General features: G+C 42.7%; 1 protein-coding gene across 1 annotated transcript in view; it reads right to left on the minus strand.

The window, feature by feature from the left end:
* EXT2 (exostosin glycosyltransferase 2) overlaps positions 1 to 15830 on the minus strand; it is a 126544-nt gene that overhangs the window by 31832 nt on the left and 78882 nt on the right. Inside the window, exons 9-10 of the mRNA XM_081062596.1 lie at positions 9512 to 9701; positions 1088 to 1254 (exon numbers count right to left, since the gene is read on the minus strand). Of these exons, the coding sequence (XP_080918722.1) occupies positions 1088 to 1254; positions 9512 to 9701 (357 nt within the window). The remainder of the gene's footprint in view (positions 1 to 1087; positions 1255 to 9511; positions 9702 to 15830) is intronic.

Here is a 15830-nt window from a genome sequence, read left to right on the forward strand (position 1 = left end):
GGCACTAACTGTATCAACCAGGGTATCAGACACCAGCCTATTTCAAAACGATTTCTTTTACACCCAAACATATACATTAGAGACAAAAACAAAAACAAAAAACCAAAACAACAAAACCCCCTGGAAAACATGAGCTTTTAATTTTCGGTGGTGGCGGTAGTAGAGGGATTCTTATTTCTTCCCTTAAATTCCACTTTTAATTTAAGGGTTAGAAAATAAATTTCTATAATAAATACATGTACCAAATATGGCTTCATTTAATAAAATTTCATGATTTAAAACCTCAAGTTCAACAAATCCTGAGTCAACTAAAGAAGATGGTTACCTTTCTCCCAAAGGCAGGATAACTACTGGGGATAAATTTCAGCACTTTCCCCTGTGCCAGCTGTAGCTAATTGATTTATACACTCTGTTTTGCTTAGGTCTGATAGCACCAGTACGCCCCTGCAGCCATCATGCATCCCACGTACATCCTCCCTGACAGAGCTCATCAATTCCTATTGCTTTTCACCAGGCCTCGGCTCTGGCACTTTCCCCTGGGGAGACCTTTACTGGTCTCCATACTTAACCCTTGAACCCAGCCTAATCCATCAGCCGCACAGAATGAACAGTGATAGAGAATGTTTCTCCCTAAAGACAGGCAGCCAGCCTCTCCACTTAAAACTCAGAAAGAAAGCCATCAACAGGGTCTGCTTTCTGTTTGTCAGTGTCGCCAACTTCTTCACTTACTGATGTTTTTATTGTTGCGGTGCCCAGCTGCTCAAATCAGGGGAAGTGCTATTCAAAAGGAGACATCAATTAAGTGCTTGTTAAATGCTATAGACGCTCTTTTGAAAATGTCCCCTGGGACTCTCCTTGGGAGTTCCCAAAACTAGTGGAGGGCACAGCTGCCATTTAGGAATAGGGTTTCCCCAAAGCTTTAAGAACAACCGCTTCATAATCCACACTCCTATGCACAGCTTCAAGGTGCTACTAGAATTTAAAAATTATGACTTTAGAGAGTGAAATATAATACTCTTTATTGGTAAAAACAAGCAATAGGCAATAATTATTAAATATGTAAACATACTGTTTAAAGCCTCCTTACCTCATACCCAAACTGCAGCTCGTCGGAGGTCAGCATGATGATATCATCATCAATAGCCAGGACGGCCTCTGTCTCGATTTCATCGTAAGGGAAGAAACGGTTACTCAACTTGTTTTCAGCTGTCCTCACAACTTTTAACGGAACCCGGATTTTGGGCCAGAGAGACTCTGGAAAAAACAAACAAACAAGGTATTTACTCCTCCAACAAAGTGGTGAAAGCATCATATCACAAATGACATGTAAGAATCAATTAAATCTACACGTACAAGTGTGCAAGGGAAATTCTTATCAATGCAGTTTTACAATACTTTATATTATGAATACGTCTATCCACTCCAAGTCCTTACAAGACTACTGTAATAATTCTCAATCCTGTCTTAATCAGAATGTACAAATTGGCTTCGACTCACAAATGTGAGACAGAGAAGGAAAAAAGCCACGAGCACAATGACGAGAAAAGAAATCAAGTGTGGACTGCCTTATACTTAGGCCCATGGTTTTATTCATAATATCACAACTCTACTATCTCTGCAACGTACTTTCAGATAGGTGCACCCTAGACCAACACTTGCCTGCAGCTCTTCTAAGAAATACAATGCATGTACTGAAGACGTCTGCCCCAACGTGCCCACCTCCAAACTGCAATCACAAACAGCTATCAAGTCTGCTAAAATCCTCCCCTCACAACACTGTCTCACGGAATGGTATAGCAGCTTCCTTAACTTAGCACTGTGTCTGCTGGACAGCCCCCACCCCCATGATTTACAGGGTTTGGTTTCTCATCATGTTCAATTTGCAGAGTAACTATCAGATTTCGAGGTTCAATTATGTGGGATTTTCTAGTATAGTAAAGAAACACCAATCCATGACTTGCCTTACATGTTCCCTATTCTACTTTGCAATGATTGAAGCAATCCAACCGCAGGTTTCTTATTTTAAAATGCTGTATTTAGCATAGCATGAAATGAATACTTGTTTGGTACAGTACCCATGTCTATAGACCTCAGGGTTCTTTACAGAGGGCAGTTTGTTCTTCACACACCATTTGTCGAATGAGAACAGGAAACCCAGGTATCACAGTGCTTCCAGAAAGCTCATGTCACTGTAGTTTTTGTGGGTCCTCAAGCCCCCAAATGCCCGTGGCCTCTCCACAGTCACCACACTGATGAGAAGCAGGACAGAGGGGAAGTCAGAAGGGAAAAAGGCTGTCTTCACAGGCTGCAAACAAAACACCTTACTTCTGTGTGTTCTATAGTAAACCCATGTACCCCATGGTCGGGCATTACCGGGGTCTCAGAGAAAGCCCTGCAAGTGAGAGGCCCTGGGATACAGGAAGACAGTCACAGTCCTAAAAAAGCACAGAGCCTAGAAAAGAAGTATATTTAGGGAAGAACTGAACCAGAGACCAAAAATGATTCTACATGCCACTGTCTTTTAATCAATAACAATAGTTAACTATAGTTTCATTCTGGCACAAAACTCCACAATCAATAAATATCTTTGGAATAAAAGGACAGGCACAGGACTGACACACTGGAGACCGCAGTTCAGCACTGTCTCTGGAATCCTGGGCAAGTCCCTTCTCCTCAGTGTAAAAATAAGCAGAGACAGAGAAGGGGATCTGCATTAAGCAGCTAGTATATGCCAGACACTTTACAGCAGCAATGTCATTCAAGCCCCGACAACCCTAGGGGACAGAAATTATTTACAAAACAGTATTTCCAAGGCGCAGAGAGGTTAAAGTAACTTGACTGGGAAGAGCTAATAAATGATAAAGTTAATATCTAAGTCTGTTTAGCATCAAAGACCAAATAGAACCTGTACCATCTAGTGCAGCTTGAAAATCTCATGTTTCTCTAGATCAGGAACAAAACAACAAAGTTCAATAATTTTCTCCAGCAATCATCCTTATTCTTGTTTGTTTCCCACTCCAGATAAATAAAACCTGTCTCAGATCTGTCCAAATCCTTATAAAACATGAATTAACTGTAATATCTAAAATAAAGGAGATTATAGCCCTACCTACTAGACCATCAGTTCTCAAACACACACACAATTGATGGTATCAGAAATTAAAACTGAGGAAATTTTAAAACACAAGAATACACAAGCACATAATATTCCATTAGCCATTAGAATGATGTCATCTCACGTCATGTAGCCTCTGGGAAACTCCACTGCCCACTTGTGAAAAAATAAAAAAGTGTGAAGTGAAAGGGAGGTGACTTAGTACTATTATGAAAATAATTTCAACTTCACAGACCCCCTGAAAAGATCACAGAGATGTCCAGGGTTCTCTAGACCACACTTTGAGAACCTCTGTACTAGACTCTGTGTTCCAATTTGGATATCACAATACGGGAAAAGTACCAAGAAATTGGAAAACAGTTTGGAAGGAGTTATGAGGATAGTGTGGGTACTTAAGTCCAGAATTTCTATGAAATACTTAAAGAAACGAAATGGGCAAGTCGCCAGTTTATTGCCTCTCAGATTCAATTTCACCCTTCATTACCCTGTTTGTGATACTGGAGCTGGATCCTGTAAGCATTTCCTTTGCCAGCTGGCCCGATGCTAAGCTTGTCAGCAGAGGGTGCTGGAGGGACACTGCAGGAGGAAGGGGGCTTTTCTTCCTGGTTCTGGAGTGCTTGTATCACTTCTTGCTCCTTCCGTTATTGGCCAGCAGGTAGGCAGACAGTGGCATTTATCTCCAGCAAGTTTAAATGGTGCACCCAGGGGCAGCTTTCCAGCAGGTTCCCGGTGAGTTCAACAGCACCTCTGGAGGCAGCTTCCCAGCGAGTTTTATGGACACCCCCAGGGCAACTCTGCAGAGGTTCTGCCCATAGGTGGTTCTGAGTGCGCTCCACCAAAGCCCTGTCTTCCCGAAAGTTAAGCAACACCTCCTGGGCAGCTTCCTGTTGAACTCCACGAGTACCCAAGGGGACAGTTGGTTTGTCGCTGGCCACACTTGGCCTGCGGCGCCTCGGCAAACTTCACGCATGCAGTAGGACACAATCACACTCTCTCCAGCCAGGGTTGAATCTCAGACCCAGCTGGGGAAGGGGCTCTTCCAAAGTTGTTACATTTCCTGTAATCTTTAGAGTTCTTGTTACCCCTTAGACACCCGTCTCCTGCTACTAGTTAATAATTCTTTACATTACACTTTTTCCTGTTCAAGTTACTGTATGGTTTCTGTCTCCTAGTCAGAACCAAGAGCAACGGCTGGGTCAAAGTTACAGGAAAACTGACTTCAACTCAAAATAGTGAAGGGTTTTCTGATGGTATAAACTGTCTTAAGAGGGAATGAAATGCCTTCAGCAACACAATGAGCCCCTTTGCTTGAAACGTACTAGCTTAGGCATCAGAGGAGAGACGGAACGCGATGCCCGAGGTTCTGGGACCAGGCAGTTATGTATCTGAGGAAGAGTCTTGGGAAACAGCTTCAAACCCTGGGGTACCCCTTCCTCGCCATGTGACCTTAGCCTGTTTCTCCGGCTATGACGATGGAACCAGGACAGAATTTCTCCACGAGTGACTGTACCTTCCACATCTACTGTTAGATCAACAGAATCCCGGCCATTTCCAGAGCTGAGACAATCTAGCACATCAATGAAATAGAAGAACGGAACTTCTGCCAAGGTAACTTCACAAAGTAACAAACAGCTCCTCTTTTAGCAATATGGATAGAGAAGGGCTGGCTGCTTTGGTTAAATACAAACATTCCTGTGCTGCGGATGAGATCTGAACTTACCGCTGGCTAGTGTGTACAGTGTGTTCAACCCAGACAGCTTTCCACAATCTCTGCCTACAAATATCTAAAGAATTACATGAGACAACATCCATAAAGAACTAACTTGCCCCTGTAAAGTCTTTGATGGGAAAGTTTTAGAGAATGATGAGGGCCAAAGAGGTTGATGTGGGCTACAGATGGAACTGGAGAATGAATCATGGCTTTTCTGGAAACTGATTAATTTTCCCTGTTCTGAATTAGGCCTGGGTAGCCAAACGTCAGCTTTGACAAAAGGAGTCTCCATCTTCATGGCCAGCTCTCTATGAACCATCATTACGAGAAGACAGGAGTCTAAGTAGAATTCCCAGTTTCTCACTTTCACATTTTTAAATAAAATAGACCTCCAAGAAAGGGAGCTACTATTCTCTCAGGCTTTAGCATCCCTTCTGTGGAGGGCAGGGATAAGGAGGCAGCAATCAAAGAATAAGCATTATAATTACTCTCTGCCCTAAAGCAGGTAATTCTGATATGGGATTTTGATTCTACTTAAAAAATCAGGACAGAAGCATGAGGCAGGAAAGAAAAATATAGGTGAGAAAGAAGAGGTTTTTGTTTTTTCGTTTTTTCCCTTTCCCTTTTCCATTGGTATTTTCAAAAGACCAGATTTACTTTTCTGTCTCTCTTTGAGTCCCTGACAAGGACCTACCGTAATTCTTCTACATAATCCCAAATCAGAGAGCTGACAAAGGATGATGATTTTCCTACCTCTAAATGGTAATCTAAACAGAGATAGTGGTACTTAGTGCAAAGGACATGAGTTTTAGATCCAGAGACACCTATGTTTATTGCTGCCTCCACCATTTGCAGTGTTGTGATGCAGGCAAATTATACTCAACTCATCTGAGCCTCGTTTTGTAAAACGGGGATACACACAGCTTTCTCACAGGTTTGTGCTAAGGACCGGAGCTAACATATGTAAAGCACTTAGCACCGTTCCTACTCCCAGGATATAAAAGGTACACGACACATAGTTAAAAGCATTGTGTTATTATCCTCTTCACCAATGGATTCTTGTCAAGTCTTATGAACTTAACTTCTCTACTGACAACTTGAAGAGGTCTAGACAGAAGGATATGGGGTGTGCCCGTAGGGTGCAGAAGGAAACAGGGCCATAGGGAGAAATCTTCAGGCTCTAATTCCATTGCTTAGCCCAGGCGGGGTCTCTTTCTTTACTCCTTTAAATTCTAAATGGAACAGTGTGCCCTTGGATCTTGTGTCTCATCCTGTGCCTCTGTAGTTGGCAAAACAGACACGTCACCTTCCATTGACACAAAGAAGTCTAAAAAATAAGATTTTCCAAACATACTAAATTTATGAAACACAAACAGCTGAGCCAAATGACCAGATAATCTCAGTTATGAGCTTTAGTCCAGTTTGAAGGAGAAAAAAATCCTTGTACTAAGGATTTTTGTTTTTTAATGTGTATTGATTAATGGTTTTCTCCATGTTGGATGCCAAGAGAGATGTGAACAAAGAGAATTTTTCTCCAACTTGGCAAAGGTACGACAAAATGTTCAGGTTGACTGAAGATGACCCCAAGCCCATCCTGGCAATCACGGTCACACACACAACCACAGATCCACAAAATAAATGATGGGAGCACCTCCGTGCTAACCGTGAACTCACTTCAGCAGTGCTCAAGCTGCTTGGTGTACACCTGGTCCCCCTGACCCTAATTCCCACGGGCCCAGAATGCCGCTCACCAGGAAGGGACCTGCTGCGTCTACCTCCTGTTGCCTCTTCTGGGTTGGCCATCCTGACACGCTCAGCCGATCCCATCCTGCATACTATGAACTATGACGGTCACAAGCTGAAGCTGGGGGGCTCCTGGCATCAATGCAAATTTAAAACTGAAGTCAGTTCAAAAAGAAGGCTGAGGTAGGGAGTGGCTTGATGGCTCAGTTGGTCAGAGCATGAGCTCTTAACAACAAGGTTGCCGGTTCAATTCCCACATGGGGTGGTGGGCTGCACCCTCCACAACTAGACCGAAGGACAACGACTTGACTTGGAGCTGATGGGCCCTAGACACACCGTTCCTCAACATTCCCCAATAAAAATATTTTTAAAAAAAAGAAAAAAAAAAGAAGGCTGAGGTAAACCTATCTGAAATGGACAGTGTAACTGCTTCCTTCAGACTGACGCCAGGGGCCAGGCCAAATAACTCCTATATCCATCAAGTTTGGAAATTGAAGAGCTGGGGAGGAGGGAGGCACTGACTTGCCTTTTTTTCTGACAGAGCTCAAAACTAACGTGACGAAAGCTCACTGGAAATTTCTACTGCCTAGTCTAAGTATTTACTTAAACTTCAAACCCAGCAATTTAGACTTAAATGTAACCAAAAAGAAAAAAGTATTTGGTTGGGTTGGAAAGTGAAAAAAAAGGGGGAGAAGGATTTCTGCCTACACTAATCCTCCCAGCAGCAGACATGTTAACCACAATATTTATTTTAGTAAATGTAGAGAAAGTGAAAAACATCACTTTGGCCTCTAATATTTCAAAGCCTTGGACTTGCTTTTTTAAAAATATATATGTTACTAATGCTGTACATGAAAAATAAGATGCCTTTGCTGGCATGAGGGCCAGAGCTGACAGCCCCATTTACCAACTGAACAAACACCCCACAGAAGATTAAACATAGTTCATGTTCTCCCAAAACAACCGCATCGCGAGAGCTGGAGCCCTGACCTAAAAACCACTGGTAGAAAAAAGTGGGTCCAGCCTCTAAATGTGTCAAAATTAGGCCCTCATCAGTTGAGGGCTCTCCTTCCTCCCTAGAGCCAAAATATTTCAAAAATAAACTAAACTCTTGGTCATAAAATTAACCGCTACAGTTTAGTAGGGCCTACCAAAAATTAAAACTGAGTACCCTGCTCCAAAACCTATTGCATTCAGTTATGTTATTGTGTGTGGGGGCTTGGACCAAGAAGGAAGAAAAAGATTTCTCCTTTCTCACAGTTTGCAACAATACTTGGCCAAAATAAGTGATTCACATTCACAAGAAAATACTGCACTGGAAGCCCAAAGTGGCTAAGCCAGGTTTCTGAGGAGAAGCCTCCTTTGCTTTAGCACCAGACTGCACCTCTACCTCTGGGCAGGAGACAGGTGGGAAAGGTGGGGGCTGAGAGGCGCTTTCTGAGAGCGGGTGGCCTTGGTGAGCAGGAGCAAATGCATGAGTGACACAACAGGCTGCCGTGGGGCACAGCCTTCCTTCTTGGCACATGACCCACCCTTTATAGCAGTGCGGTGCCGCCCAGTCACTGGACTCCGGGCCAGGCCACTGGTAGTGCGGAACCCAAGCGGCTGTTACACGCCCTCCCAGGTCCCTTGTTCACAGCTCCGCTCTTCTCTACCTGTTCCTGGCTGTCAGTCTCTTCCTCCCTCCTTAGATGGTGCCAACACCTTCCTTTTTCTGCTACCCATTTCTTTCTCCTTTACTGAGCATCAAACAAAACTAGATGTTGAGAAGAAAAAACAAAAAACTTGGTATAAAAAGACCGTTGACAGAAAGATTATTTTTAAAAAAGCAGTGACTTCAGGGCATCATATAGGACCTTCATTTAAAATGCTATTTTGTTCACTTAAACCCCGTGGCTCCCTAAATCTAAAAAGAGCATAAAAATCCCACTGAGTAAAACATTTTAAGTGTCTCAGGAGGAACTGAAGAATTTTCCTGAGGCAAATTCTGATTGGCCTACCAGACAGAAATGTGGTCTTCTTCCAGCCCGGACTGGAGAGCTACTGCTGGTCGTTTGCAGGGTTGACTACCCCAACTTCAGTATAACCAATTAAAAGGGAATAGCCATAAAAAGTGCAGATACTACTGTCAGGCAATAAACTAGACCTTATCGGTGATAGTGGTGCACATTACAAACTTCAAACTCATTCCTTGCTCTAATCCATCAGAAACTTCCTGGCTTTAATAGGCTATAAAGGGCAGGAGCTTTGAAGTCCCTGGGATTAGGATCAGTAATAGACGGACTGAACGAGAAACTAAATGCAGGTGGAACGTACTCTACGCACCCTGAATTAAACACAAATCCAATTAATCAAATAGTCCTCAACCCTAGCTGCCAGCCAGTAGATTGCAGGGGTGGCCACAGCAAGGAACAAAGTGATTAAGGATAAACCAGTGGGAACCCCTAGCGACTGCTCACTTAAGGAACGATTTGAAGCCTAGAGAGGGCATGCCTTGCTGACTTTCCCAACCAGAAGTGAGGCCATCCTCTTTTTTGAAGAAGAACACAGTATCAGAGCAGAGATAAGAAAGGAGAAAACTAATGCCTTTTAAACTGACTTTTCATGTAAACAAATCAGCTGAGAGGGCTGAGGGAAGCTGAGATCTGTTTTCCCAAGGCGACAGCCTTTGATCCTACTGGTTCCTAAGCCCTCAAACACTTGTGGTTACAGAGCAGGCCATGGGCTTGGAGTAATATGGGCCACCCTAGAACAAGAATAAAATTTTGGAGAAAACTGGGTTCATACTGCCTCAGAAATGGCATCACTGCTGACAAAGCAGGAAAATGCATCAAAAACAAAGGACGCAAATAACTTGGCAATCCATAACGGATCCAGCTGAGATTTACACTAACGCCCAAACCAGGCCTTTCCTGAACCCAACGTTTCCCCACTTTTCTTACCTTCTGGAGGGTGTTTATTCTGATTATTCCAGACAACCAGCAACTTGGATAGACTGGGCACCTTGGACACTTCAGTGATGACCCGGAAGAGACTCTCCACTCGGTCATAGGTGAGGACAATGGCAGTGAAACCTTGCGACTGTGGTGGGATCAGCGGGAGGAAGAGTGGGTTGCTCACGCTACCCCACTTCTACGAGAGAACAGATTAGTGTGGGTCAGACAGGGATCCGGTAACCATGGAGCTGACGTCCTTCCCAACATCATCACTAAACCCAAACATGGGACGTTGGTGGCTTTCACCAACCCAAGAGCTAAGTAACTGTTCAAAGTCTTCCCCTCCTCAAAATTCGTACTGGCTCTCTTTAATTCAGTTTGGCTCTGGTACCATTGAACATAGAGCGGAGAATTTTTGCAGCTGAGGAGATATTTGTAGTTAAACATGGCAGATTAAACACATGCATTTATCTCTATTCCCTCCCCAACCCACTGAAATGACAGCTAATAAATACAATATACAAATCTACAACAACAATGACATGGGAGAAGAGAAAGCCGCTGATGAGCAGTATTAACACGTTTCTAAAAGACTGAGAGGGGCTGGAGAAGTGGCAACTGAGAAGGAGAGAGACTGAGAGCTTAAACCTAAGTACCCACAAAGACAAAAGGTCAAACTGTTGAACCCCACAAAGGCTCAGGAATTGAGCTCAGTGGGTACCTCGTGAGGGTAAGAGGAGGGTTGGGTTGAAAGCAGGAGGAATGGTTAAAAACACGTGTAATGAACAGGGAGAGACCCCAATTCACAAACCTTCCCTTTACCTGTCCACTCAGACACCCCACCCGAGCTGGACAAGAGAGGTTTATTCTCTGAGGAAACTGAAGCTCCAGACATGGAAACACAGGCACAGCTGAGAGGAAAACACAGGTGAAAAATCTCTATTCTGAATGATGAGCCCTACAGCCTTCTTCCCGCTGCAGTTCCCAAAACGTTGGCAGCCCTGTGACTCGCTGGCCACTCCACCATCTTACAGTAAAGCCCACCAGGCAGTAAGCTTGCCCTCACACAAAGAACTTCTGATCAGGTTCTTAGTGCTTCCCTCTTAATCATGAACAGATCCTAGAATCACAGACATTTCAAGAACATCTTCAGCATGAACAACAGAAACCAAATGAATAAACAGAAACTCAGAGGAAACAAAGACAATAGAAGCAGCAGAAGGAAATTAAAACAACATCGACAACAAATTATATCCTCAGAGAGAGAAGATCTTTCATCCTTGAAATAAAAATAAATTACTATTTTTATTTTAAAAGATCTATCAAACAGAAAAAAATTCTTGGACATTAAAAACATGATAGCTTAAAATTTTGTAAAAGGCAGGTATGAAAGACAAAGATGACAGCATATTCCAGTCCAGTGAACAAAAAGACAGAAGAAAAATAGGATAGAAAAGATAAGAAAATCCAGAAGGTCCAACATCCATCTAATAGGAGATTCCTGAAAAAGAAAACAGAGAATATGGAAGAAATGAAACTACCAAAGAAATTAAGCAAGTTCTCAGAAAAGAAAATATAAGAGACACAAATTTTTAGATTGAAAGGGCCCAATAAGCAATCAGCACATGGAATTAAAAAAAAAAAAAAGACAAAAACAAATCAATGAAATGAAAACCACAGCCCATCAAAGCACATCACTTCTGAATACTGGGAATAAAGAGTGTCAGGTAAATATGAATACATAAAATGGGTGAATCTAGGTGACGAGCTTGTGAGTTCACTGTCGAATTCTTGCAACTTACAGCTCCGTAAGTTTAAATTTCTTTCAAAATAAAGTTTCAAAAGTAATGAAGGAAATTCAATTTCTTTGCTACCATTAAAATCTTAAGTAATTTTTAATGCAGCAATGTAAGCCAAAATATTTTTGTGTTGATAATAGAAAATGATTGTGAAAACATTCTTGTATTATAAAACAGCTATATTGAGATAGAATTCATTGCAAAATTCATTGTATACTATACAATCCACTCATTTAAAGTATACAATGGTTTTTGGTATATTATGTATAGTTGTTAAAAACTGTGGTAAAATATAACATAAAATTTGCTATTGTAACCATTTTTTAAGTGTACAATTCAGTGGCATTAATTACCTTCACATGCATATGTTATAATGTGAAAAGGACCTAACTTCATCTCTGCCAGGAGGTGGACGAATGTGAAACGTCCTATCTGTTATTCTGGCCACTTACACTTCCTAGCATCTTTCAGACTTGGATTCCCAAGGTCCCCCATCAACCTCAGCCATATCACTGATGGACACCCATCACCACATATATGACAACAGCTGTTTGCCAGATGTAACTGTGTGGGACAGGAAATGTACACAAACACATGGAATACACATGGGATGGGAACTCAAGGAGACTGAGTGGTTTTCCTGGAGTCCTAATGTAATCAGGATATTAAAGCCAACATGTCCATAACAGGCCATAATTAGATTTCACAACCAAGAGACACACTAGGAAAGGCTATCTTCTCAATGCTGACCTTCTGTTTCCATGACACCACGCTTTCATTCAGCTGCAGTGTTAGGAAGAGGCCTGGATTTTAGTATGTGTACCTCAGCATCTGATTACATTTGTAGGAACCCCTTTCAGTTTCCTACCCCAAATCTTACTCTTCCTATGTTCCTGACTTTTAGGAACACTGAGGTCAGTAAGCAGTCCTATGCTAATGTCACAATGAATCCCCAACAGTCTGTGCCATCACCATCCCACCCCAGTCACCTACTCCTCCGATAACAGTACTCTCTTGTGCTTCAAAAACACCATTTAAATGGAAAAGAAAAAAGATTGTTTAAAAGAAGTGTGTAAAATAATTTAAAGTGTGATGTTGAAACAGTCCAGATTAACTGAGCGCATACTTACTAAGTATTAGGCCCTCTGCTTTACATGTATTATTTCATTTGAGCCTTACAGCAACCCCCAAGATAGTCTTTGTACAGATGACGAAACTATAGAATGAAAAAGAATGAGTGATGTCTAATCATTTGCTTTACCAGTCGGAAGGAAGGAAGAAGGGAGGGATGGAGAGGGAGGGGTGAATGCTGTTCAAGGTTACACAACCTGTAAGTGACAGAAGAGCGAAACAGCCACTCCGTCCGACTGCACGACACCAGATGGTGGTGGTTCATGGCCCTTCCTAAGCGTCCTATTCCAAGTCTGGGGTAAGCATCACATTTACAGACTTTGAAAAGTGGAACTGTGGGTAACTCCAGTGGTCATTATTTCTAGCTCTTCTCTGAGACAAAAATGCTAAAAGTTCTTTACCCTTCACAATCATATCTGCACTAATAACTAAGAACCCATCCCACAACTATGATTTCAGAGGGTACATGGAATAAAAACATACCAAATATTTAACACTGACACAAAAGGAGCATGTAAACTAAAAAAAGGTAAACACACCTCTAGCACAGAAGGAAAAACTATTAAAATTCCAACAAAATAGGGTCTGTTTTGAGGGACAGGCAGAGAAAACAGAAAATCCATGAGGTCCAACACACTTGAATGCTCTGTCACATTAAGAGGACAGGAAAATTCCCTGGGATGAGCGCTGCAGAGCGTGGTTTCATTAAACGAATCCCTTGGGATTTAAACTGAGGCACCCCCCCCCCCAAAGGCACCAGAGCTCTGATTTCAAGGCCCTGCCAGGCAGAACTAACCAGAGGCTTGGCAAGAGCACAGATCTGGTCTCATCCCGTATACCAGCTCCCTTCGGGTTATGAGGTGGGCGGGGGGAAAATAGGAGAGGAAGGAATGGGTGGGTGGGAAGCAGACAGTAATTCATCTTGGTGCTCAAATTTTTCCACACTACTCACTTGCATACCAAATAGGGCTTGACAACTGGAGAAGCAGAGAAGGCTGCATTTTGGGGAGACAGAGCACGTCAAGGAGCATAACAAGGAGTGAAATCTTGCCAGCACTTTCCCATGAAATACTGACGTTGAGATGAACAAGGAGGCAACGTATGAGCTCCTGAGCACATATTCACCCTGATACAGACTGGGGCTTTACTGTAGGATACCACCAGCGTTGATGAAATGACGTCAAAAAGCGAGTCAGCATGTTTGGAATCAGTTTTGGAAGCGCGAGTCCTTAATCTGAATCCAGGTTCTTCCACTTATCAGCACAGAGACCTGGGCAACCTCTCTTGCACCCCAGTTTCCATATCTAGAAAATCGTGATAATACTGCTTTTCTAGGTAGTATGACTTGACATAGCAATTACTTAATTACTATCATTTCTTAATTATTATTTACCAACCCAGAGGTTTTAATTACTTTTAATAAAAGTAAATAGGTAATATATGTAAAATACCTGACATGATAGCATTTGAAAAATGACAGCCAATAGGTCACCTCGTGGGAGTTAACAATTTCTCTGGGCTCTACTGTCTACATGTCTCAAAAGTGGGGTGGGAGTAGCCTAGGCAATCGTGAGGTCTCTTCCAGCACCAAGAAACATGAAATCCTCTTCCTCTCTGCCTTTCCCTTATCATGCTGTAGAGTGCTGGTTTACCTGATTTCTCTACCTCTACTTCTTCTTCTCCAAATAGACTGTTTTGATTTATGATTTTCTTTTCCTTCCTCGTCTCTATAGTGTAACTGTCTTGAAAGCTCCACGAAAGCAGGAGCTGTAAATGTTGTAACATCCAGTACCCAGTACAGTGCCTAGTGCTACCCAATAAAAACTTGTTTAAGGAGGAGTAAGTTGAACCCAAATGATCCACGTCATGTCTTTCTGTCCTTTTCATGTATGGATGAGAATAGCGGATGTACACTCACGAACTCCGAAATCATTTCCAACTTAGTTCCTTCACCTGAAAGTAGTTACCAAGAATCTGACTGTGCTAAGTACATATTCTGAAGAAGTGTGGGGTTAGGGCATGTAACAGAGTTTCAATCTGCGCCCTGTCATGCACTAGTTTCATGATACGGAAAGCTACTTCTGAGAGTGTTCTTTTCCTCACCTGTAAAATGGGGAGCATGACAGCATCTATCTCCTAGGTGATTAAATGAGATTGCACACAATCGCACTCAGCAGAGAACTCAACACGGAACTCCACGAACGGTCGCTTAAAACAAACAAACACCTTCCAGCTCTCCCCAGTTCATATTCTTCTTGCCTGCTAAGACAATGGGACTAGACAGTCAGCAATCATTCCTATCAGTATTATTGCTGGTACTCACTCATTCAGTCAACATTTCCTGAACACATACTAAGCTGCAAAGACGAACAAATTCCTTCCCTTCCAAATGTTCATCATCTACCGGGGAAGACAGCCAGGTAAAAGGACAAATTACAGTGCAAAAGAACAAGTACTAAAACAAGGTATTAAAGTTCTATGGGGACATGAAGGTCGACAGGATCACCTCTGTCTCCCTGGAGGAAATGAGGAGGGACCCCTGCAGAGTCTTCAAGGAGAAGCAGGAGTGCTGCTCAAAGAAGCCGCAAGGCGAGCTGAGCAGCGGTGCTGAGACTGGCTTACAAGGCAGGGAGATAGCACCAGGTTCCAGTGGCTGGGAGGAGGCCACAGGGAGAGAAGAAATGAGAGGGATTCAGGCAGGCTACAGCCACATCATGAAAAGCCCTATATGACACAAGTTTTTTGGTTTTTGTAAGTCAACATGATTAGCTTCATGCTGCTTTTTTAAAAAAACTTTCTTTTCCTAAATATTGTTTTACTGATACATGGATTTTGCTACCTTTATGTTCTAGTTTGAAAGGTCAGAAGTAGGAAAAGCTGCTCTGCACCAACGCTTCCGTGCCAGTTGCTCCTTCCCTCTTCACACATCACCCCATGTGCCTCTGGAGCGTGGAGAAAGGTAGCTTTAATTGGGGGGTGTGCCTTCACACAGACTCTCTGCTCCACTGGAGTAAGGTCAACAAACTAACCCCCGGAGAAAAAAACATACGGAGAAGGACATTTCAAAACGGCATTTAGTCACCTCTGAAATACCTTTAAGACCTGCCCCCCTGCTGGCTGACCAAAGAGAGTGTCTACAGTCTGGGACCTCTTGACCTCACTTTCTGCAGGAAATCAAGCAAATTTAAACCTCCATAATTTACTCAAGACTCTGACTTCTGCCAGGGAGAAAGCCAACAATGCTGGCAATTAACTGTGTGGCCTGATTAAATTTCCATCATGGCAAGACCGGGCATGGAACCAGGCATCCAGCAACAGAGCCCTGAAAAAAGCCCATCTATTGCAGCTGCACCCTCGGAATCTTGGTTATCAATACAACTCTCAAATACACTCAG

This window comes from Rhinolophus hipposideros (assembly GCF_964194185.1).
Source record: "Rhinolophus hipposideros genome assembly, chromosome: 10".
In the NCBI taxonomy this organism is placed as follows: Eukaryota; Metazoa; Chordata; class Mammalia; order Chiroptera; family Rhinolophidae; genus Rhinolophus; species Rhinolophus hipposideros.